The 22,193-nt window shown below is 59.7% G+C and overlaps 5 protein-coding genes across 9 annotated transcripts in view; 3 read left to right on the top strand and 2 right to left on the bottom strand.

The window, feature by feature from the left end:
- The window catches only part of NXN (nucleoredoxin), a 56,874-nt gene extending 53,872 nt beyond the window's left edge, over nucleotides 1-3,002 (top strand). For both annotated transcript variants that reach the window (XM_080562644.1, XM_080562645.1), the window contains exon 8: nucleotides 1,830-3,002. In XM_080562644.1, the coding sequence (XP_080418770.1) occupies nucleotides 1,830-2,012 (183 nt within the window). In that variant the 3' untranslated portion in view covers nucleotides 2,013-3,002. The remainder of the gene's footprint in view (nucleotides 1-1,829) is intronic.
- Nucleotides 3,003-4,980: 1,978 nt separating this feature from the next.
- MRM3 (mitochondrial rRNA methyltransferase 3) lies at nucleotides 4,981-7,042 on the bottom strand. Of its 2 annotated transcripts, none has more exons than XM_080562646.1 (4): nucleotides 6,788-7,042; nucleotides 6,452-6,696; nucleotides 5,877-6,044; nucleotides 4,981-5,688 (listed from the first exon to the last, which is right to left on the bottom strand). In XM_080562646.1, exons 1-4 carry the CDS (start codon nucleotides 7,012-7,014, stop codon nucleotides 5,123-5,125), a joined length of 1,206 nt encoding a protein of 401 aa, XP_080418772.1. In that variant the 5' UTR covers nucleotides 7,015-7,042; the 3' UTR covers nucleotides 4,981-5,122. The 2 variants fall into 2 exon arrangements, with proteins under 2 accessions (XP_080418772.1, XP_080418773.1); XM_080562647.1 differs by having other exon boundaries at nucleotides 6,824-7,029.
- On the top strand, nucleotides 7,032-12,702 carry GLOD4 (glyoxalase domain containing 4). Of its 2 annotated transcripts, none has more exons than XM_080562666.1 (9): nucleotides 7,032-7,193; nucleotides 7,602-7,651; nucleotides 8,445-8,565; nucleotides 9,476-9,620; nucleotides 9,829-9,965; nucleotides 10,262-10,348; nucleotides 10,587-10,700; nucleotides 10,787-10,873; nucleotides 11,489-12,702. In XM_080562666.1, exons 1-9 carry the CDS (start codon nucleotides 7,104-7,106, stop codon nucleotides 11,552-11,554), a joined length of 897 nt encoding a protein of 298 aa, XP_080418792.1. In that variant the 5' UTR covers nucleotides 7,032-7,103; the 3' UTR covers nucleotides 11,555-12,702. The 2 variants fall into 2 exon arrangements, with proteins under 2 accessions (XP_080418792.1, XP_080418793.1); XM_080562667.1 differs by lacking the exon at nucleotides 7,032-7,193 and adding an exon at nucleotides 7,338-7,356.
- Nucleotides 12,703-12,786: 84 nt separating this feature from the next.
- Nucleotides 12,787-18,369, top strand: GEMIN4 (gem nuclear organelle associated protein 4). Of its 2 annotated transcripts, XR_013941086.1 has the most exons (3): nucleotides 12,787-12,935; nucleotides 13,020-16,298; nucleotides 16,434-18,369. XR_013941086.1 is itself a non-coding variant. In XM_080562610.1 (2 exons), exons 1-2 carry the CDS (start codon nucleotides 12,926-12,928, stop codon nucleotides 16,202-16,204), a joined length of 3,195 nt encoding a protein of 1,064 aa, XP_080418736.1. In that variant the 5' UTR covers nucleotides 12,787-12,925; the 3' UTR covers nucleotides 16,205-16,343. The 2 variants fall into 2 exon arrangements, 1 of the variants encoding a protein (XP_080418736.1); XM_080562610.1 differs by lacking the exon at nucleotides 16,434-18,369 and having other exon boundaries at nucleotides 13,020-16,343.
- On the bottom strand, nucleotides 16,744-22,177 carry TLCD3A (TLC domain containing 3A). The gene is made up of 5 exons (XM_080562669.1): nucleotides 21,984-22,177; nucleotides 21,776-21,859; nucleotides 19,630-19,843; nucleotides 19,005-19,100; nucleotides 16,744-18,618 (listed from the first exon to the last, which is right to left on the bottom strand). Exons 1-5 carry the CDS (start codon nucleotides 22,103-22,105, stop codon nucleotides 18,349-18,351), a joined length of 786 nt encoding a protein of 261 aa, XP_080418795.1. The 5' UTR covers nucleotides 22,106-22,177; the 3' UTR covers nucleotides 16,744-18,348.
- Between the last annotated feature and the right edge of the window lie 16 nt (nucleotides 22,178-22,193).

Below are 22,193 nucleotides of genomic sequence, written 5' to 3'. Positions count from 1 at the left end.
TTGCCCTGCCGCAGGCTTGAGAACTCGAAAGGCTTTGTGCGAGGCTCTAGAAAGCTCCCGGCTCCCCTCCTGCGGCACCCAGGCAGGTGGGAGCCGCTGAGCTGCTGTGCGCCTGCTCGCCTGCCGCGCACGGCCGGCCTCCGCTCACGTCACCGCCGCAGTGCGAGCGGTCCCCCACAGCCGCCCAGTGCACAAAGGGGCTGCGACGCTGCACCCAGGCTCCCCCCGCGAGGTGAGCCCCCCCCCCACTGCCACCCCCAGCCCCTTCGGCCCCCTCCGCCCAGGCGTTCCCGCTCCCGTGACGGGTCTCCGAGCATCCCAGCTCGGCCCCGTGCCCCTGAATAAGCCCCTTGTTGGGAAGGCTGCTTTGGGAGGGTCCGGGACCTGCCCCCCACCCCCAGAGCCTGCGAAGCGTTTTCCTCCCGCTCGCCGGCTGCAGCTGAAACATTGCCGCTATTCATGCGGCTCCCGACGTCCCTGCGGCAGCGGGGACGAAGAATGGGGAGCATCCGGCACGTCCCATTCATCCGTCACCTCAATAGCCCTGGCTGCTGGCCCCGGGTCTCCGCCGGCCCCAGCGCACAAAGCAGCCCGGCCACGGCCGGAGCAGGCGCCTCCCATTCCTCTCCCGGCGCCTTCCGGGCCGGTTTTGCATTGATTAAAACGTTGCTTTTCAGCGATCAAATAAAGGGCGAGGCGTCCCAACACCTCGGCTCCGGGCTGGCCCCAGAGGTGGGAAGCGTCAGGGGCGGCCGAGTGCCCCAGCACCGAGGTCCCAGGCCCGGCCCCGCTCTCCCTTCCCCGCCACGTGGTCCTGCGCCAGAAACCCCTGCAGTAGAAGGGGAGGCGCGATAGGAACCACCCTGCCGGCCACCGCCTCGCGCTGCAGAGCCACCAGCTGCCTCTGGATTCGTTTATTTCCATCGCTCCCGTTGGAAAACGGCTCGGAGAAATGCCTGGTTCCGAATGCCACGCGTTCTGGGGTCAGCCCTGGTGCCCCCCCCGCATCTCCCCGCCGCGGGCAGTGTCAGCTGCGGGAGACGAATCACCCCGGCGCTGGCGGTTGAATTCCACAGCCCCGGCAGTGACAAATGAGTTCTCCCCCTTTGCCCAGAGCTGCGATTTGTGGGGCCGCAGCGAAGGCAGCCGGTGCTGAGCGCGTTGCTCGGGTGTGCTCCGTCCTTTGTGCCCTCAGACCCCACGGGTCTGCCTTTGGAGTCCCGCTGTTGGCTCAAACTTAGCATTTTTGTTCCCGTTTTCTGATCTGCCCCATGTGCACGCTCGAGGCCCTGCGTGGGCTGCTGGGAGGGGTGAGGCAAGGGGCCGCGGTGGCCCCCGGCTCCTCTGGACTCGGGGGGCTGAGGGTGAGGGGGTGCCTGGGGGTGCTCGTGCCTGAAGGAGGGGAGGAAAGGGGCCAGAGAGGGGTGAGAAACAGCGCTTGGCGATTGCGGGTTCGCTCTCTGGGCAGTGGCAGGGATCAGCGTGGACAAGGGGACCGGTGCCACTCTGCCTGGGGGGCACAGCGGTTGGTGCCGCTGGGGAGAGCTGGCCCCGTCGTGGCGTTGCTGCTGAGACCTTGAACCCCTTGCGTTGGACAGAGGGGCTCTGCGGGGAGCGGCGAGCGGAGGCGGGTGACTGCAGAGCCCGTGAGATCGTGGCTGTGAGGGGGACACGGCCTCCAGCAGTGAAGGCCGAAAGGCGTTCCCCCACTCGGGGGGGTCGGTGTGGGGAGCCGGGGCTGGGCTCGGCGTGGGAAGGGCTGGAGGAGCGCCTCGTGGTTGTCCTGGCTCCGCTAATGGCTCCTCTCTTCCTCTTGTTTTGGCCTGCAGGACGACATGACCGACTCCCTGCGGGATTACACCAACCTGCCCGAGGCCGCGCCCCTGCTCACCATCCTGGACATGTCGGCCAGGGCCAAGTACGTGATGGATGTGGAGGAGATCACGCCGGAGATCGTGGAAGCCTTCGTCAGCGACTTTCTAGCAGACAAGCTAAAACCCGAGCCCATCTAAGGGGGGTTCTGCGTCGACAGACATTATTTAAAACTAGGTCTCTCTTCCGCCGCTCGTGGATTCTCCAGCGTGTTCTCACGCCCGACCCAGTATCCAACCTTCTTGTGGTGCCTTGTTTTACGCAGTGAATCCTTCTCCTAAGCAAACTCCTTGAGATGCACTTTCAGCAGGGAGTCGTTGGCGTTTGGAGACTTCGCTTGTGCTTCATGGTGATATATTCTCTAATAACCAGGCCAGAACTGTTACCGTATCCTTATTTTATACACGGCACTAGCTAGCAGGCAAGTCTTTTTTTGCATGGTGTTCTTCCCAACATATGCATCAGGCAGTGGATGGGGTTCTCGGGGCTCTTTTCTTCTCCTTCTCCCACTTCTTTCCTTTCCTACACTCTCTGCTGACTAAATTACTTTAAGGAAGCAATAAGGAAATCGTCCCTTGCCCCACTTTTCCTTCCCACTCAAGTAACAGTGCCCTGACGAGGCCAAGACAAAGTCTTAACTGCTGACAACCTCTGAAAGACCGCAGCGCAGCCGAGCTTTTCCTCCTCGGGGTGAGAACTTCCTGGGTAGTTTTCCCACCTCCCGCCCCGCACACCGACAGCCTTACGAAGCGTTGGCCACGCACGTCGGGGGGAAGTCCCCCCCTCCGTGGCGCACGGATGTCCCCCTCCTGCCCTGAGCCAGGAGGAGGAACCCCACCAGGCTGCCCTTGATTCCCCGTGGTCTCACCTTTGTGCTCTCCCTGTCCCCTCTCCCTCTCGCTCCTTCTCTCTGGTATGAATCGTCCGCCCCTCTATGTTAGTTGATTGAGCTGTTTTTTCGTAGGTGTGTCCCAAACCCGACATTAATGGTGCTGTTCTTTAAAAAAATTAAAAAAAAAATAAAAAAAAATCCCAGTCCCTAGCAGCACAGCCAAGCCCCCTGAAAAGTGACATTGTAAAAACTGTACATGGTGATTGGAACTTTGTAATAAAACTGAGCTAATAACCGAGACCTCCGAGGTGCCGACTGCCGCGTCCTGCTGTCGGGGTGAGGGCGGGATGCCCCGCGCAAAGCACCTTCACTCGAGGCCGGTGGCTCCTCCGTGCCCCCGCGAGCTGCTGTTTCAGAGGCACGGGGAGGGGGACGCAGCCTCGCCGCGCCTGCCTGGCCCCCCCACGACCGCTTCCATCAGTGTCCTGCGGCAGGGCGGTGTCCTGGAGTCGTGCTGAACAGCGGGTGCCGTGCGAGCCACCGCGTTTCCTTTCAGCTCCTTTGTCAGTGGTGGCAGGCTTACAGCCTCTCCCCTTTTATCACCCTTACACCGTAACCCACCCTGGCGGGAGCTGGGAGAAGAAGCAGGCGGTGCGGAAGGGCAGGAATAATCGTAGAAACCGTGCTGCGTTCGGCACGTTGCAGGTTCTCGCGTTCGGTGGTGATTAACTGGAGACGCCTGGGAAGCGGCAGCCCCCGGCGGCGCGGGGTGAGCTCAGGGAGGCCGCGTGGGGCCGAGCTGCGGGCAGGAGCCGGTGCGAGCACAACGGCAACAGCGCGGGGCCGAGCTGGGAGCTGCGGTGAGTTGCCGTCCACCTCAGGGGTAAGGGAGCGTGCGGAGCGATCTCTGCCTCGGCTCACGCCGTGCACAGCAGAAGCGCCTCCAGACCCCACTGCCACCTAGCGCGCGCTGCCTCTGCGCCGCGGGCTCCTGCTGGTTTGGGGGCGATCCCGATGTGGTTGTGGTTTGAAGGACAATTGGAGCGAGGCTGGAACCGGGACCGCGGTGTCTGCGCTGTTTGGTCATACAGCGGCGGCTGATTTTTTTGTTTTTGGGCAGGGAGAACCCACACTTGCTCCCCTCTGGACGTTGTGGTTCGGGCTCCCAGAGAGGCCGTGAGCGCAGGGCGGCAGCGATGCCGCAGCCGCTCCGGTAGCTGCTGGACCAGAGCGAAGCAGCAATTTTCTGCCCGAGAACTGGGTCATTTGGGGTCAGCTTGATGGGAAGAGAGCTGGAACTGGTCTCTGGAGATAAAAGTGGTTGGCTGCAGCAGTTTCAGTCTTGAGCTAACGCCTGCGCAGCCCCTCAGCTACCAGGGTTCAGGCATGGAAGAGGCCGAATCTCTGCGGGTCTCTCTCTCGAGCGGACGCCATCGATGATTTCGGTGTGGTAACGGGAAACGGGAGCCAGCAGAGACAGCGGGCTGGCGGTGAGCAGCTCGTTGTGCGCCTCACAGCCAGTGCCGAGGAGGCTTTTTTCAACGCACAGCAGGACAGGTGGCAGCCAGCGCTGCCGCAGGAGCCGTCCATCGGCGCGCAGCTGTCAGCAGAGCTGAGCATTGCGCAGCCCCGGGTGGGAGCCCCCGCTCCTGCACCCGTCGGGGGGGGGTCACTGGGGCTCCTTCCCAGCGCCCCGACCCTTGTTCCCCTCCGACGGACGCTCGCGGCGAGCAGCAGTGCCCGCAGCTCGCTCTTCCCACCCTTCCCGTCCCTCATTCATAATTCATCCGCGCTGAGGCCCAGCTGCGGAGCTGCGCACAGGCGGCTGCGTGGGGCCAGACACTGCCACCTCCCGGCAGCGGCACGGGCACGAGTGCCGGAGCTCGGACACCCTGCAGCCAGACCCAGGGAGAGCCGGGCTTGGTGAGCAGCTGCTGGCACCGGGTAGGGCACGGGCTTTGCGTAAGCACGGGCAGGACCTGCTCTGGTGGCCGCCACGCAGCCTTCCTGACCCCTAAACACCGCCCGCAGCCGGCCCTGCTGCCCCCTGACAAGCAGCGCAGGAGCACCGGGGGGCACAGCGCCGAGGCTGTGAGAGGAGCGGCATCCTGGCACCGACGGAGCCGTGTGGGGCTGCTGTGAGCACAGCTCTAACCCCTCTGCCACCCTGGGGAGGCACGGGGCAAGCTCTCATCCCCCCCTCAGCACACAGACAGGTAAGCTGGGGCCCCGAATCCGCTCACGTTTCACTTGAACTCGCATGGAGCAAGTGGGGCTGGCCCCGCCTCTGCCAGAGCTGTTTATTGACATAATTTACTTGTTTATTACAAACCAAACAGACCAAGCTGCTATTTTATTAACTCCTCTGGGGAGTGCCAAAGGGAGAAGATGCTGCTTCAGCACCCAAGTCTCAGCGGTTCAGCCCCCTACAGGGAACTTCTGCCTTTCGTCTTCCTGCTTGTTCCTCTGCAGCAACTGCCTCCTCCCTTCAAACAGCACGATGGCAGCAGCTACGGCGGAGTTGAGGCTGTCCACGCCAGGCACCATGGGGATGACCAGTCTCTTCCCACCCGTGCTGGCTGCGAGGTGAAGCGCGTCCGGGCTCAGGCCGTGGGTCTCTCCGCCAACCACCACCGCCGCTGGAGCCCGGATCCAGCTCTCGTAGTAATACTGCGCGGCGAGCTCCGGGGCGCAGCCACCCGCCGTTCCCTCCCCATCCTCGCGTTCGGGAGGAGCAGCCTTGGGTTTGGATTTTACGGGAGCCTTGGGGCTGCCAGAAGCGGAGCCAGGCCTGCCGGCTCCCTGCCACACGGGCTCTGCCTCGGCCTGAGCGCCCGGGTCTTTGTGGTCGGCCACGCAGACCTGGACGCCGGCAGGGAGGTTGCTGGGGACAGATTCCCAGTCCAGGTTGGCGATGATGGGAATGCGAAAGTGAGCTCCCATGCCTGCACGAAGCACCTTTGGCTCCCATGGGTCCACACACCCTGAGAAAGAGGGGAGGAAAACAGTGACAGTGCAGCAGCCCTGACAAAGGCTCAGAAAGCGCTGCCCACAGTGAAACCTGTCTGTGCTTGACACTGCTTAGAAACTCCATGGACCAACATCTTTAAGCACCTGCCCTCCCCCACATTTGTCACACTAAGCGCTTTTTCCCCCAGAGAAAGGCTCTCACCTTTGGTGAGCAGCACTTTTTCACACCCTGCTCCGGCTGCAGACCTCAGAACAGTGCCCAGGTTGCCTGGATCCCGGATGTTGTCGCAGATGAGGACCACCGGCACTGAGCTGGCGAGCTGAGCAGCGGGGTAAGACATCTTGGCAGGGTCAGGCTTGGAAAAGATCCCTGAGGAGACAAAGTGCTGATGAGCTTCTGGGTAACGCATGCTGAGGAGAGGACTGTGTCTTAGCTGACCCAGCTTTCCCTGAAGATGAGCTAGAGAAAGCCTTAGGAAAAACGCTGCTTAAAGGAAGTTTGTGAGGAGTTTGTCACTTCACAGCGAGAGCCATTTCCCAGCGGAGCGTGAGCACCGTGCTATTAAAAACGCGCATTAGCACCTCCGCTGACTCTGGCAGCCACTTTCACAGTCATCGCAGCAGGCCAGAAAGAAGAGAACTCGCAAACCATGCCACTCCTGACACAGTGCCGGCCTGCCTAGGAGACGCCAGTGCAGAGATGGTTGTTATCCCCTTACTGAGTGCAGGATCAGTTTCCCTTCGAGCGCTGCTGCGACGGCTCCTAAGGCAACTCACCTATAACCCCCTGCGGCGTTACGACGTCAGACCAGCTCCTGATCTCCTCAAACTTCACCTTCACCAAGCTGGCTCCCTTTAGCCGCGCCTCGGGCAGCTCCTTCAGGTGCCCGGCCGAGCTGAAGAACAAACTCTGCGGCACGGCCCCGGCCTCCAGCGCGTCCCTGACGAGCCGCAGCCCCTCCAGCAGCACCTTCCCGTGCCGATCCCGAAAGCTCCGCGACTTGGCGACGGTCACCACCTTCCTGGGGGCGAGGAGGGGAGAAAAACGTGAGGGGAGGAAGGCGGCGGGGACCCCCGGCACCGCCTCACGGGCGCCCGCGGGCCGCGCCTCACCCCAGCCTCCTGTCGCCGGGCGCCGCCTTCTCGTACCACAGCCCCGGCCCGGCCGAGCTCCGCTCCACGGCCGGCGGCCCCACCGGGCTCCGCCGCTCCTCAGCCGGCTCCTCCCGCGGCGGCAGGACCCGCACCGGGCTCCGCCTCAGCGCCCGCACCCAGCGCCGCCCCCTCGCCGCCCCCGCCCCGCCGCGCCCCGCCGCCCGCCCGAGCCCCAGCGCCGCCATCTTGCGGCACCCCCTTCCCCCCCTCCCAACCCCGTCAGCGCTGCGCCGTGACGTCATCGCGCGGGGACGGCGGCGGCGGCGGCGGGGCCATGGGGGCGCGGCGGGCGCTGCACTTCGTCTTCAAAGTGGGCGACCGCCCGCGCAGCGCGCGCTTCTACCGCCAGCTGCTGGGCATGAGCGTGAGCGCGGGGCGCGCGGCGCTGCGGGCGGGAAGCGCGCGCGGCCCCCGAGGGCGGGAAGCGCGAGCGGCCCCTGACGGGAGCGGCCCCTGACGGGAGCGGCCCCTGACGGGAGCGGCCCCTGACGGGAGGACGGTGCCTGCCCGGCACCCCGGGCAGAGCCGTGGGTTCTCCTCAGCCCGGGTTCTCCTCAGCCCGGGTTCTCCTCAGCCCGGGTTCTCCTCAGCCCGGGTTCTCCTCAGCCCGGGTTCTCCTCAGCCCGGGTTCTCCTCAGCCCGGGTTCTCCTCAGCCCGGGTTCTCCTCAGCCCGGGTTCTCCTCAGCCCGGGTTCTCCTCAGCCTGGGTTCTCCGAACCATGTTTTCTCCTTCCGGAGGCCCCACTTAACCGTTTTCTTTCCTCCCCGCCAGGTTCTGAGGCACGAGGAGTTCGAGGAGGGCTGTAAGGCCAGCTGCAACGGGTGAGTGCCGTGCGTCCCCTGCGCTGAGGTCTCGTTTCTCGTAAACCCTCTGTCAGTCGTGGCTGGCTACGTGTCAGTGCTTTTTGTGTAAGTTAGGGGTTTTTAAAAAAAATTCTTCCCTTGCAGTTGGCAGTGCTGCGTTGTGTGTAGATAGAGGGTTTACATTGGAACACAAATATTGCCACGTTACATCTGCAATGTAACACTGATCCTCCATCGTAAAATTGTTCCTGAACTTACACTCAGAATTACACTTAGTTATCTACTGCCTTATAGACACAAGGCTTGAGTGAAAAATCCATACTGGCAGCCCCCGAGGCTTCTGTCAGCCCCCTTCCCATGGATGACAGCGCTCTTGCAGCCTGTCACTGCTTTCTTTTCCTGCTCTGTCAGAGGTTGGACTAGATGATCTTGGGGGCCTCTTCCAACCTAGATGGTTCTGTGATTCTGTGCTCCTGTCATTCCAGCTGAGGAGAAGCGGGCACGAGCAGCATGTGAGGTGTTAGCAGTTAGAATTGGCTTTGTCACCCGAGCAGGAGCAACAGCCTAAGAGTACGGCTCCCGGGGGTGGGAAGGTGTCTGCTGCATGCTGCAGGGTCGCCACGAGCTGCCCCAAGAACTCTTCAAAGCATCACCTCCTGCTCGCTTAACGGGGGGGCACCGGATTGGTGCTGTGGCACCAGATTGGCCGTGGCCTTTGTTCTAGAAATGCAGCTCTTTGTTGAAATATTAATGCTTGCAATTCTTGGTGTTTATTTCTCGTATTCACTAAAAATAAATGTGGATGTTCTAGCCCTTATGATGGAAAATGGAGCAAAACAATGGTGGGCTACGGGCCAGAAGACAATCACTTTGTTGCAGAATTGACTTACAACTACGGTATTGGAGAATATCGCCTTGGCAATGACTTTTTGGTAAGTGCCAAACATAGCAAAATCTCTATCCTTATGATAAGCTTTTGGATTAGGGGTCTATTCTCTACATGCTGGAAGAGCAAAAAGTAGAGCAGCTTTGTATTCACTTAGGGTCCAGGAAAGGCTTCCTTGAGCACTTCCCAATTCGTGGTTGCTGTGCGTAGGACGGCTGATGTTTGCTGGCAGATCCAACCTGAAATGATTCGCTAAGAAGGATCATGCTGTAGAAAAACACACTTCTATTTGTTACTACGTATTTCCTTGTTGTTTTTTTTTTTTTTTTACTAGCTGATAGCCAGCAAAGATCTCATTTCTTCTACAAAAATTTGTAGTGTATTTGCTTATTGTTTCCCCTGAGCTAATATTCTTCCCCCAGTTTGAAAGCTGTCAAGAAACAGGTAGTGGACAAGAAATTATCTGCCCAATCTGGTAGAACAGTTAGGAACGTGATTATTTTTTTTTTTCTGTACATTGCATTGACTCAGACTTTTAAATGCCTTTTCCTTTGTTGTGAAAGAGGGGTAGAGTAATGCATTCCACATATATGGGAGGTGCAAGCTTAGAATAAGCTTATTTTCTAGGAGCGAGATATCTGCTTCTCAGGAGATCGTGGGGTCCATCTGCTATAGAAAGTAATCCGGTTTGTTTCTGGTCGTTTGTAGAGGCAGACTATTGAAAAGTAGGACTTAGCACTATCCACCCTGTCTGTGATGGTCAGATCTCCTTGACCGCAAGCACAGGTTGGAGCAACGATCGTGGCCAGTGGGGCCCCGAGGGTGAAAGCGATGCAGAGTGAGTTCTCCCCACAGGTGCACGTGACGGGGAGGCGCAGTGTTAGTGCGGCTGGAGAAGTGGCTCCGTGGCCGTTGTTGCTCCAGGGAATTGTGCATGTCTATCCTGTTCTTGGCAGGGCATAACCCTTGTGTCCAGCCAGGCTGTGAGCAACGCAAAGAAGATGGGGTGGCCCCTCAAGGAAGTCACAGCTGGTGTTTTTGAAACCGAAGCACCTGGTGGTTACAAGTTCTACCTGGAAGACAAGGAACAGCTAAAGCAAGGTGAAACGTACACACTCGCTCTTCTTTGTGTTCTAAAGAGATTTGTGAGCGGGGTATTAGAATTGGCTGTGCACTTGTCTCTGGCATTTTATGGAACAGGAATGTATTTTTATTATTTCTCGGTTGCTTTTCTTCTCAAGAAGGTAAAACCGCAAGTTTACAACTGCGATGTATTTGTAACTAATCCTCAGTTACTGCAATCTTACAGATCCTGTGCTGAAGGTAACCTTGGGCGTCTCCGATCTGCATAAGTCCGTTAGCTACTGGTCTGATTTGCTTGGGATGAAAATATATGAGAAGGATGAGGAAAAACAAAGGGTCTTGCTAGGCTACGCGGATAACCAGGTTAGTCCTGGAAAACTTTCCAATTCTTTAAGAGTTGTGTGTCATAGGAATCTCTCGTTTTGTGAGAACAAAGTCTTAAAGGAAAAAAATCTCTAGATAAAAGCAACTGTGAACTTAACTCTTTGCACTGAAATTAAATCATTGGGGCTCATAACTGCATTTTGCAGCTAAAAGCTAGGGTTTGCTCTGAGTGATTCTGGCTCATTGGGTAATACTTGGATGGGCAACGTTGAAATTGTCCGCCACAGTGAAAAGCTGGAGGTCCGTGCAAGTTAGGCTCTCTTGTTTTCTTTCAGTGTAAGCTGGAGCTGAAGACCGTTGGAGGAGCAGTGGATCACGGGACAGCGTTTGGGCGGATTGCCTTTTCCTGTGCAAAGGAAGAGGTAGTAATCACACTTCCCTTGCTCTTATTGTCATCCAGCTGACTAGTGAGAGATTAAGTTCTAGTATTAGCAAAGTATCTCAGATGTGCACAAAATAACACTGAACAGATACTTGGTTGTATTTCTGGCGGTAGGAATGCGATTAAGTTGCACGTAACAGGAAACTGTAGATGAGAACAACCTGACTGCTTGTGAGCTTCATCTGACTGGGGTTGGCGTCGTTTGTTTTCTGTTTAAGTTGCCAAACATCGAAGCACTGATGAAAAAGGAGAATCAGAAAATTTTAACACCTCTGGTTAGCTTGGACACACCCGGCAAAGCTACAGTGCAAGTGATTATTCTGGCTGATCCTGTGAGTAGTACTGGAAATAATAATAAACTCAATTCCAATTTCACTCTCCCAGTTTTCTAACTTACCTGCTGTCAAATTTGGTTTAGGATGGCCATGAAATCTGTTTTGTGGGAGACGAAGCGTTTAGAGATCTGTCCAAGGTGGATCCTAATGGTGACAAACTGTTAGATGATGTAAGTAATAGACTGACATTTATTTTCATCCTGATTAGAGATGCTTGTAGAATCTAATTTTGCCACACAGGCTCCTTTTAGTTCCACCTGGAGTTTTATGAGAAGCAAGTGATACAGTGGTTTAGCTCGAGCTGCTGTCCTACTAAAGAAAACAAATCAATTTTTAAAGTTCACTTCAGGGTCCCAGCTAGACAATGTTCTCTGGCCTCGCCCTCAGGGCAGCTGGCGGTGGTGTGTCCTGTTGGACTTGCCAGCAGCACTCATGTACCTTATTATGAAAAATGACTTGTGAATTGCAGCGGTAACATCAGTGCAGATGAACACACTGCTGAGGGGCTCTGGTAGAGCATGAGCTCTGTGGGAGGATGTTGAAACTCTTCCTGTTTTATTGCCGTATTACCAAATCATCTGTTTTTGCAGCAGCAGAGAACGTTGGTTTTCAGTGCCCGTTTTCATTGCTAGTATATGTACAAAATAGTTTCTCCATCAGCATAGCTTTCCCCGGGATTAGAGTTTCTCCCAATCAATCCGGTTTTGTAGGACCAAGTGTGGGCAGCCAGGCGTTTGGCTGACTCAGCTGCAGTTCTGAACATGTTCGTGCTTTTCTTTGTGCAGGCCATGGAAGCAGACAAGAGCGACTCGTGGTTTGCTGCGCAAAAGAAGAAGAAGGCGTCTGCTTAGCTGGAGAAAGAGGCAGGGCTGGCTGGTCATTCGTGCCTTGGTTTTTGTCTGAGCAAAATGCCAATCATCTGTGACGTGTTGCGTTGCCCCTTCCAGTGGGAGGGCGCAGTAATGTCCCATGCGGTTTTTTTGTTTGTTTTACGCTTGTATCTCTTGTTGCTGCTCTCTCCTTTCAAGCAAATGTCATGTGCTGCTCCATACCTGGGTGAAAATTAAGGAATAGGTTGGGCATGTGGCTCCCGAACAGGAGCCATCAGCTAGGAGGAGAGCCTTACGTATTCCTGGGGTGATTATACTTGAAAAAGAGCCTGCTAGATTAATTAGAATATCCAGTTGTGTAATTAATGGGCTTTAGCTGTCCCGATTTGCGGTTTAGGGCAGAGACTTTCAGGCAGCCGTTGCAAAGACCCCGCTTTGGTGGTGAAGTGCCAGGTGAGGGGAGGGGACTCATGGACCACTCGAGCACTTCGGCTGTCGGAGCGAATGCCTCCCTGCGAGCACAGTCGTTATCGTGTTGAAGCATGCGGCTTTGCTGGTCTGGAACAAGCAGCAGCTCCGTGCCAAGGTGTTCCCCAGCTTCCAAGGTGAGGTGTTCGCTCGAGAAGCCTGTGGTGGATCTCACTGGGATTGTGCTGCACGAGGTTGCTCTGGGCTCCTGCACGCGGAGCGTCTCAGGTTCCGGCCGTGTAACCGCGCTGTGCGTTCCACCGAGGCGCCAGCGGGCAGCTCGAAATAAGTATGTAATGGTTTTGTAATTAGCTTTGCTGTGGAATTACCCTCGGAAATAAGAGTCCAAGGGATATTCCATCAGAAAATCACTCGGCTTTTGCTAGTGGAACAAGAATTGGGGGTGTGGGGGGTGATTACCCACACGGTGCGTGTCAGGTGCGCTGCCTGGTTTTTAACCTTTCTTGGAGAAAGCCTTCAGTTTCACAGAAAAAGCAGGCAAAAATCAACAGCGTGAGCAATCACTGGGACGTGTCGGTGCCTGTAGCGAATGTGCTGAGTTTAAAGGGGGGGAGGAAAGCCCTCGCTGTGATTTTGGTTTACCTTTCTGATGCAGTTGACTGAATCACAGAGTGATCAGGCTGAGCCTGAGCTGCGCTGGCAGTCGGCCTTTTACATGAATAAAGGTGATTCGTGACGAGGCTGCGCCTCCTGTCCTTCCAGCCCCCCCGCCGCGCCCTTTTCGGGCAGATTTCCCCTAAATTCCGCCTCGACGCCTTGAGGCAAACCGAAATCTCTGGGGGGGGGGGCGGGCAGAGCCTCCTCCCCGCCGCCAGGGGCCGCTGCGGGCCGGCAGCCGCCGGGGGGGGGCCTCCTGCACCGGCCTCGGAGCGCGCGGCGTTGGCTGCCCGCGCCGCCGCAGCCATGGAGCCAGGTGGGAGAGGGGGTCCCGGGGGGATCCCGGGGGGGTTCGGGGTCCCGGGGGGCTCGGTTAACGGTGCGCCGCGTGTCTCCGCAGGGCCCTGGGGCGTGTGCGAGGAGATGGCCATCCTGCACGGCGCCTTCCTGCTGGCCTCCAGGCTCGTCCAGCCGCGGGCGCTGAGCGAGCTGCGCAAAAGCGAGTGGCCCCTCGTGGGGCCCCCCATCACCGACGCCCTGCAGGAGATCGGCGCCCGCTGCCCTTCCCCGCCGCAGGGCAGCCTCTGGAAGAAGGAGGCCGTGGCCGTCGTCTGGGCCAAGGTGCTGCTGCCTGCCCCCCCCGCCGCCTCGCTGGACCAGGAGTGGAGGGAAGATGCGTTTTTCTCCGTGGGAAGGATGATCCCCGACGTTAACCGCACCGTCCTGTTCGAGCTGGTCAAGGCCCTCGGCGAGCCCCGGCATTTTGTGCAGCTGCTGCTGGCGTTGCCCCGCGCTGTGCGCCAGAACGAGCTGGAGCGCTTGGTGCAGTACGTCACAAACGAGACGTCGCAGTCGGACATCAGGTTCTTCCTGGACGTCTGGTGGGAGATGATGAGACACGAGGAAAGTCAGGAAGACAGAACAGTCTCTACGTTCAGCACCCTCGTGCATCAGCATGGGGGTGAGTCCTCTCTGGACGATGGTCTTCAGCCCCCAAAACGGTTCAAGGGTGACCCTGGTTCTCTGAGCGGCTCTCCTGCTGCCACCGGCCTGCTCATGGTCCTGGTAGAGGGGTTAAAAGAAACCTACAGGAGCATTGCCCAGCCCCGCATGAAGTGCTACGCCTTGGCCAACCTGGTGGAGCTGCTGTCGGTGTTCACCGAGCTGGCAGCAGAGGGCAGCCCCCTCCCTGTCACGGAGTACCTGGACAAGGTCAGCTCGGTGGTCAGCCTCTGGAGCAGCGACGCTGAAAGCCAGTACCACCACAGGGCGCTGGACGAAAAGGTGAAGGAGGCTGAGAGAAGTGTGAGCTTCTCGTCCATGGCCAAGCTCTCGCGTGAGGAACTCTTTGTGGGTTTGGACTTTCTCTGCAGCTTGCTGCATGCCTGGGGAGAGGAGCTGCAGGGCATCCTGAACGGCTCGGAGGATCTCTGCTACGAGAGCTACCGGCTCCTCGACGCTCTTACCACCTTCAGGAGGAACCTGGTTTGTTTCTCTGAGAGTGGAGGCCTGAGTAAGGATGAGACGCACAAAGCGTTCGAGCTGCCACAGACCATCGAGGACTTTCTCAAGGAGATCAGCACCAGCCACAAGAGCAAGGATTCAGACACCAGCCTCGTGTCTTCAGTTGCCATGACAATCATCGAGCAAAAGCTGCACCGGCACGCGGAGATGTGCTCCGTCTTTGCTTCTGAAGAGGCCTGGGTCTTTTCAGAGGGCTGGGTTGACTGCCTTGTGAAAAACAAAGAGCTCTTCCAGAAGCCAGAGCTAGTTCTGAAATTGCTGCAGACTCTGGTGAACTTTGCCAAATCCTGCCAAGACAGGGAGGCCCGAGAGATGCAGATGCAAGTAACCAAAGCCATCATGGAATGTTACAGCGAGCTTTCACTGACTGACAAAAACCAAGTGATCTCGGGCGTCCTGGCATCTTGGGGGGGACCAGGTCTGTCCCTGAGCTTGCAGGTGGTTGTGGAGGGGTTCCAGGAGGATCTCAATGTGACTTTCAACCAGATCACGAAGAGTGTGTCTGACGAAGGCCTTACCAGGGCTGTGGCTTCTGTGGCCAGGCTCACTCTGCTGTACCCTGAGGCCACAATCAAGCAGGTTTGTAGTCTTGCTGTTGTCAACCTAGGATCACACCAGTTCCTTGCGCAAATCCTCTGCTCCCTCCCAGCGCTGAGCTTCCTGGAGACACACGACGATCCAGGCAGGCCACGCAGCCTGGTGGTGCGGTGCCTGAAGGAGGCAGTATGGGAGAAGCTTTCCGCTGCAAGGGAGAAGGAGCAGTTCCTTGAGTTTTTGGCCTTTCTCATGCAGCCAAGCTCAGCTGCTCCACTTGTGTCACCTGCAGAGGTGACCAAAGCCTTTGTCCTTCCCTATTTAAAATCAGACTGTGCTCAAACGGAGCTGAGCCTGCAGATCCTCAGTAAAGCTTTGGGGATACAGTCCTGTCCAGAAGAGGACTGGATCAAGTCCTGCCACCCGTTCCCGCTTCTCCTCAGCCTTTGCAAGCTCCTGGATGGCTACACAAAGCACTGGCATCAGCCCAGGGACCAGCCCTTCCCTTCACTGGAGACCAAAGACCTGGTGCTGAGCACCCTTGGCCAGCTCTGTGAGGCGATAAGACCAGAAGCTGCTCCCTCCCCTGAGGTGTGGGTCCAGTCGCTGGCGTGGCTTCACAGGAAGGTGGCGTCACTGGACTGGACCGTCGGCCTCCGTCTGAAGAAGTTTTACGGAGACCACTTTAAGAACGAAGTCCCAGCCACGCTGTTTGAGATCTGCAAGCTCCCCGAAGACGAGTGGACATCCCGATCTTTGCCAGCCTATGGGCCGGGCAGCGGGCTCCTGGCGTGGATGGAGTGTTGCTGCGTGTCCGCAGCGCTCAGGGAGACGATGCTGATGCTCCTTACGGTCAACGTGGACAACCCCGAAGAGGTGAATCTCTTCAGCAAAGGCTTCCTGGTGGCCCTCATACAGGTCCTCCCTTGGTGCAGCCACAGCGAATGGAAGAGGCTCGTGCACGTGGTCACAAACCTGCTGGAGAGGCAAGTGTTGCACGTGCCCTACACGCTGGAGTACGTGCAGTACATGCCCCTGCTCAACCTCCGGCCGTTTGCCTGCTACCTCCAGCTCTCCGTGCTCTTCCTGCGGGGCTTCCAGCTCCTCTGCAGCTCCAGCTGCTCCGCCTGGCTGCCGGCAGACGCTTGGCTCCACGTGGTCCAGCTGTACTGCGGCAGCCTCACGGACCTGCTGAGCTCCATCAAGAGCGCCGCGGGGTCGCCCTCGCAGCCCCCTGAGGACGGGAGCCCCGCGGAGGAGGTGTCCTTTGTCTGCATCCAGATGTTCTGCCACCTCCTGCACGTCGCCGCCATGCTGCCGCCGGACAGCGGGTGCGGCGAGCCGCTGGTGGTGGTGGCGTTGGAGATCCTCTCGCAGTACGAGGCGTTCAGCTCCGCCGACAAGTCCCCCAGCAACGCGCTGCGGAGAGCCAACGAGAGGCACTTCCTGGAGTCCATCACGGACAACGTTGGCGACGAGGAGCTGCGCGCCACCCTCCTGCAGAAGCTCAGCAAGCTGGGAGCTTAGGCAGCCCTCTCGCTCAGGGGAAGCACAAGGAGCTAATGAGGGCAACAGGGGAGAGCATCGGCCCTGCCGCAGGGGAGCTGCTATGTGGAAAGCTGTAAGATCTGTAATAAACCTCGTCTATTTTTCTCTTTTGAACTTATTTCCCCCCTGCTGTGTTCTCTCCTAACCTAAGCAACGAAGGGGCCATATACGGATGGCTGGGAGCAGCTCTTTTTTTTTCTTTTTCCAGCGTCAATAGCTGCGAACACAACTGCTGCCAGTCCTGCGCCTCCGACTTCGCAGCCTCCGGCATCAGGGAAATCATTTTCCTGCGGCTCCCCTGCCGCCAGCCCTCTCCTTGTCGTCGCGGGCAGGTTGCCGTGTTTGCCGTATGCTGCTGGCGGGGGGAAAGCGAGTCAGGCGAGCGCTCTGCGGGGCTGGCAGGTACCTCTGGCAGTGGGTGTGGGCTGCCCAGGGGCAGGTGTGAGTAACCTGCTGCCTTGGTGCCTCCCCGCCCAGCAACGAACGGCACGTGGGGGAGAAGCAGCCGGTGGCGCGACTGAGGAAAGAAGTCTTTATTTATTGGTCTCTTCCGATAGGTGCAATAGTAAACAGGGCAGTGTTGGTGCGGTAGTAAACAGGGCAGCGTTAGTGCAAACTGAGATGCCGTATTGGCCTTCTTGTCTTTACGTAAGGCACGTTATTTGTAATAAAACCAGCAAGATACAAATAGTTGTAATGGGTAGCAAGCGGGTTATAACGTCTCGGTAGTTAACGTAACAGTAGTGTTTCTGCAATAACCGACTGCGTGCTGGAAAGGGCCCTTTCTTGTCTTCTTCCCAGCCTGTGCAGCCATGGCAGGGACAAGCCCTGACACCCCAAAGAAACGGGTCTCCCAGTGCCGGCCCTTTCCGGCCCTTCTTTTTGGCTTTTAGAGGGAATGAAAGGCACAGAGTGGCCACTGGGCTCCCAGCTGCCCTGCAGCAGAGGGAACCCCAGGCGTGTGCAGGAGGCTGCAGGGAGGAGCGCGCTGTGCTGGCTTGCCCCGTGTCCAGGGCAGGGAGGGCAGCTGCTGGGCTTGTTAACCCCACGCTGCAGACATGGTGCAGGGCGAGCAGGGAAACCTTTCCCTATTTCCACTGGGACTGAAGGTGGGAGTGAGCTGAACCAATCAAGGACACGGCTCAGCACCCTGCTCTGGTGTTCCTGGTTCCTCTTGCACTGACCCAGTTCCTTCCCTGCTTCTGGCAGGCCTCCTTTTGTGGGGGGACAGGATGGGGCAGGAGGGATGGACCCTACACCCTGAGCTCAGGCTGTACTGGCACCCACAGGGTGCTGCTGGTGTCAGCTGGAGGTGAGCAGGGGTGAGGAGCAACCGTTTTAGGATCCTGTTGTGTCAACTTCTCCCTCCAGCCATGCTGGGGACACGGGAGCCACCCCATCCCCACCTGCCGGCCGCACACGTCAGGCAGGTGCAGTGAGAAGCCCCTGGGGGGTAAGTGGGGAGCCCGAAGTGAGTCTGAGCCCCGCACCAGGGAGGCGAGTGCGGGAGGCTGGATGCAGCTGTAGCTTAAGAGCAACGTCGGTAAAGGTTGGGAACAGGCTGTGCAGAACCACGGCTCTGCTCCCTGCTGGAGGCCGTAAACTGGAGCTGGAGGAGTGGCTCTGAGCAGTGGCAGGGACAGCACGCGGCTCCCCCCCGGCCCCAGCGCTGCCGCGTGGGGCTGGGCGCGCTCCAGCATCGCCTGCGCCGCTGCTCTGCAGGCCCCTTCGCGCCGTGCCTCGCTCCGTGCTGGCGTCAGTCCCCAAAGAGGGGGGATTTGTAACCAGCCCCTCTCCTGTAACCGTTAGTTTGGTGCCACAGCACTGAAGCCCAGAGGGAATGTCGTGCTTGGGGCAGAGCTCCTCCTCGCTGGCCCCTGCGGGCGGGAGGACGCTGGGCGCAGGAGCAACGTGGGAGGAAGCTTCCCCCAGAAAGTCCCCCCAGCTGCGGCCGGCGCTGCCTGGCAAGGCCGCCTCACGCCAGAGCAGCCTCGTGGTATGGATGCTTCTGCTGCTCTGCCCCCGCACCGCTCCCTGCAGCGCTGGCCGTGGAGGCAGAAGAGCCGGGGGGGGACGGACACAGCCCTTCTCCAGCCCCCGCGCTCGCCTGCCTCTGCCGGCCATTACCTGCTCTTGTCGGCGGGCGAGCGGCCGTAGAGTCGGGCGGCCTTGCGGCAGATGAGCCCGAACCAGTAGAGCTGCGGGGCGAGGAGGGAGGCGTTGGCGATGTTGCAGTGCAGGGGGATGCGGAAAGGCACCAGGTACAGGGGGATCCCCGCCTGCCTGGCGTAGGCCGCGTACATGAAGGGGAAGAGGAGAATGCGGCAGAGGAAGAAAGTCACCAGGATGAGGATCCCGTTCACCTTGTGCAGGAGCGTGTCCTGCATCTTCAGCTGGGGAAGGAAGAAGGCGCGCGCAGGTGAGGGCTGTGCTCAGAGCATGGAGACGCAGCAGCAGCAGGAGCCGGTGCTGCCCCGCAGCCCTACAGGCCAGGAGCTGGGCGAGGGGGGAGTGGAAGGGGCTCCAAACGCAGCCCCCTGCACCCCGGTGCTGCGGGAAGGAGCAGGGGAGGAGCAGCCAGTGGCTGTGGATGGGGAGGAGCGCTTTGGAGGGAACAGGAAGGTGAGGTGGAAGGGGATGGGATGCTGCTGCGTGAGGGAGAGGGGCACTGCGGGGTGGGGAAGGGCTGCGAACCCCTTCGTGGGCAGCGGGGGCCCATCCACCCGGTGAGCCCGGCCCCGAGGCGGCTGCGATGAGCCCCGGCCCCCCCCTCGCGTACCTGCATGAGGATTTTGCCCAGCGATACAAAAGGAGTGCTCAGCTCTGCCGTGAAGATGCAGCCCACGAAGAAATCCCCCAGCTCTCCCCTGAAGTGCTGCAAATAAAGACAGCAGTGAGCGCGGGGCCCTCCCCGCCGTGGCGTGTCCTGCGCTCAGGACCCTGCTGGTTTCAGGAGAGGTGGGTGAGAGCTAACTCTGAGCATCTCCCTGGGCTCAGGGCTCCTGCCAGGCAGCGATGCTTTGCCAGACACAGCCTTGGCTGCACGGGCGCTGAATGTGATGCCAGCCAAGTAACCCTGTGAGCGGAGACCCTCTGCAGGTCGGTCTGAGATGGGAGAAAAGCACTGCGCAAGAGCAAGGAGGCACCCTCCTCCACGGGAAGCTTTGAGGGCGCAAGGAGGACGCTGCCCTGTCTGGGGGCAAGGGGCAGGACGCGGTGACACCCGGCTGTGCTTCATGCCCCGTGCTCCAGGGCAGGGACATCTGGGGAGAGGAGGCAAGGAGCAGCAACAGGCAGTGACACAGGGAACGAGGCTCGTTGGGCAAGGGAAGGACCGGCTGTGATGCAACCATCCGCGGTGACACCCAGGGACACCCCCGCGGGGCTGCATTCGCAGCCCTTACCTGGGCGACGGGGGTGAGCACGATGAGGATGAAGAGGTGGTGGGTCACCATGAGCCGCTCCCGCAGCAGGAAGCTCCGCACGCTGGCCAGCGAGTGCTTCTTCTCCGCTACGCCCTTCTCCAGGCTCTTGTGCCAGTGGCAGAGGTACATGACGTAGATGTCGTAGGTCATGTAGGGAACGAGGACCCAGATGTACTCCACGGCCAGCCAGTGCCTGGGGAGGGAGCGGCACACGGAGGTGTGGCGGTGGAGGAGACCCGCGCCTGCCGCTGCGGCGAGGGGGAGTCGAGGCAGAGCACGCCCCGACGGCACCCCGGGGCCCATCTGCCAGTAAGTACGGGGGTTGTGTTCCTGCACCCGTGCTACTTGGAGTGAAGGGGGAGCGACAGGTAATTCCCGGAGGCAGCAGGTGAGCGGTGCTCTAAAAGCGACGTGTTTATCCAGGCGGTGGCTTTAGGCTTCTGGTAGGGCCACGCCATCAGCCTTGCATCAGGCAGGAAAGCCACAGGGACGAGTGACAGAGATCCCCATCTCCCGAGGAACCGGGGGGCTCAGGGACCCGGTGCTGCTCAGGGTCTGGCCTGCAGGACCGCAGCCATTCCCTGCAGAATTTGGGGGCCCAGCACCCCCTTCCCCAAGGACGCTTCCTCGGCACTGCCCCGGTCGCGGCTCGCCGTGCCAGGCGCCGCAGGGCCGAGCACAAATACACGGCGATTAGCCCGGCAGGCACGTGTGTGCCAGGGCTGGAGAGCTGCGCAGGGCAGGTGCATGGCACCTCCCCACATCAAGGGCTCGTCTGCCAGCCCTGCAGCACGCGGTGCCCCCCCGGGACATCCGGAATCAACACCTGGTGGGAATAAAACGCTGAGACTGGGTGCCTTCTGCCTGCCGTTCCTGTCGGCTGCCCAGCCCGGGTTAGCGTCCGAACGCAGCTGGAGACCTCAGAGTTAACTGGAGACGCCTGGCCCGGACTCGGGAGAGTGAAGTGCAAGATGTTTAATATAGGCAATAAATCCCTGTGAGACGTTTGTCTGTTGGGAAATAATTGCACGCAGATGCCTGTTCCCAAACTATGTCGGAATCCCGGTTGCACAACCCGGCTGCAGTAACCCCTGCTCGGCACGGGGACCGGGCTCCTCGAAAAGCACCGAGCGGAGCTGCAGGGGCAGGGAAACCACCACCGGCAGGGAATCCGCTGCTGCTCACGGAAACATAGCTCGGGGCCTGAATAAATCCGCTCTTGCTCTCCTGCTGCCTCAGGAACACACACAGGAATTATTTCTTACTTCAGACGGGAAGATATCCAAAATGTGGGGATATCCCGGGGAGGGGGATGGACCAGCCCTTGTTGGTACAACTCGCCCAGGGCTTCGGAGGGCAATTACAGCGCCAGCAGTACAATGCTTGTCTGCCTGTGTAAATAAATTGGCAGGTTTTATTGCAGCCCTTGTGGTGCTTCCTGGCTCTGTCTTGCTGTCTTTCTCCGAGACCTTCCCCGCCGAGCGCTGTGCTGCGGTTCCCCCAGATACGGGGAAAATTTGGGGCTCTGGCCATGTCTTTGCTCAGAGCCGCGGGGGCTGCTGGCAGCAGCCGCCTTCCTCGCCGCGGGGCCGGGATTGTTCCCCTGACCACACGGCGGGTTTTAGAGGGTCGAGGTCTAGCTCATCGGGACCCTGCTGCAGTGAGGTGAGACCTTTTGTACCCGTGTGCCTGAGGCACTGCAGTGACCCCGGGGCCGCTTCGATGCTCTGCAGGCACAAGGATGCTCAGGCGCGTACCTGGCGGCCGGGCTCCGTGCAGGTGCCCTCACCGCCAACCTTTGTGCCGATTTACACCGCGAAGAGCCAAAATCCGACACAGGGCTCACCCCTGCCTCGGCACGGCTACGTTCTCCCTGCCTCCGTTTTCTCTGCTGCTCTCAGCCCTGGCTTCAAGCCTCTTGCCCTGGGTGGCTCTGCCCGGAGCTCCTCATGGGGCGGCCGCCCCGTAAACCCCACAAGGGCCACGACAGCTCCCCGAGCAACGCCGGCCGCCCTCCCGGGATTTCTGCTCCGGGGTCCGTTGGGCTGCCCCTCTCCAGCCACCCCCGGCTGGCTGCGGGCTCGCAATAACGGGGACCCCCCCCGTGCCCCCCCCGCCCCGTTACCTGTCTCGCACCACATCCCCGCAGCTAAGCACCACCGTGAGCCCCGACACCGTCGCCATCGTGGCTTGGACCGTCGACACCAGCCTGCAAGCGGCAGAGAGGAGGCGGCTCAGAGCCGGGCCCCGATCGGATCGCACCGAGTTGGGCACCGGCGGCGCCGCCGCACCGGGGCTCGGCCCCCCCCCCCCCTCCCCACCCAGCCCCGTACCTGCCGCTGAGCAGGACGCGCTCCCGGAGGCTCCATGCCGGGGCCGCCCAGCGCAGCGCCCGGGTGCAGAGGGCGAAGAGCCCCGGGAAGAAGGCGGAGGCGAGGGCGAGCGTCCGCCACATGGGGCCCGCGCCGCCACCGCCCGCCGCCACCGCCCGCCGCCGGGGCGCGCCGCGAGGCCCCGCCCCCCGCCCCGCCCCCTCCGTTAAG

The sequence above is a fragment of the Anser brachyrhynchus genome (genome assembly GCF_964034855.1).
Source record: "Anser brachyrhynchus genome assembly, chromosome: 20".
NCBI classification, from domain to species: domain Eukaryota; kingdom Metazoa; phylum Chordata; class Aves; order Anseriformes; family Anatidae; genus Anser; species Anser brachyrhynchus.
This window is presented reverse-complemented; position numbering and strand designations above follow the sequence as displayed.

Excerpts from the sequence above, each read along its gene's own strand:
- MRM3 (XM_080562646.1), bottom strand. The coding sequence starts at position 7,014 with ATGGCGGCGCTGGGGCTCGGGCGGGCGGCGGGGCGCGGCGGGGCGGGG. Across the intron at positions 6,697-6,787 it reads CCCGGCGACAGGAGGCTGGG|GAAGGTGGTGACCGTCGCCA; the intron begins GTGAGGCGCGGC and ends CCTCGCCCCCAG. Across the intron at positions 5,689-5,876 it reads AAAAGTGCTGCTCACCAAAG|GGTGTGTGGACCCATGGGAG; the intron begins GTGAGAGCCTTT and ends CCTCTTTCTCAG.
- GLOD4 (XM_080562666.1), top strand. The coding sequence starts at position 7,104 with ATGGGGGCGCGGCGGGCGCTGCACTTCGTCTTCAAAGTGGGCGACCGC. Across the intron at positions 7,194-7,601 it reads GCCAGCTGCTGGGCATGAGC|GTTCTGAGGCACGAGGAGTT; the intron begins GTGAGCGCGGGG and ends CCTCCCCGCCAG. Across the intron at positions 9,966-10,261 it reads TAGGCTACGCGGATAACCAG|TGTAAGCTGGAGCTGAAGAC; the intron begins GTTAGTCCTGGA and ends GTTTTCTTTCAG.
- TLCD3A (XM_080562669.1), bottom strand. The coding sequence starts at position 22,105 with ATGTGGCGGACGCTCGCCCTCGCCTCCGCCTTCTTCCCGGGGCTCTTC. Across the intron at positions 19,101-19,629 it reads TGCTCACCCCCGTCGCCCAG|CACTTCAGGGGAGAGCTGGG; the intron begins GTAAGGGCTGCG and ends CTTTATTTGCAG. Across the intron at positions 18,619-19,004 it reads TGGGCAAAATCCTCATGCAG|CTGAAGATGCAGGACACGCT; the intron begins GTACGCGAGGGG and ends TTCCTTCCCCAG.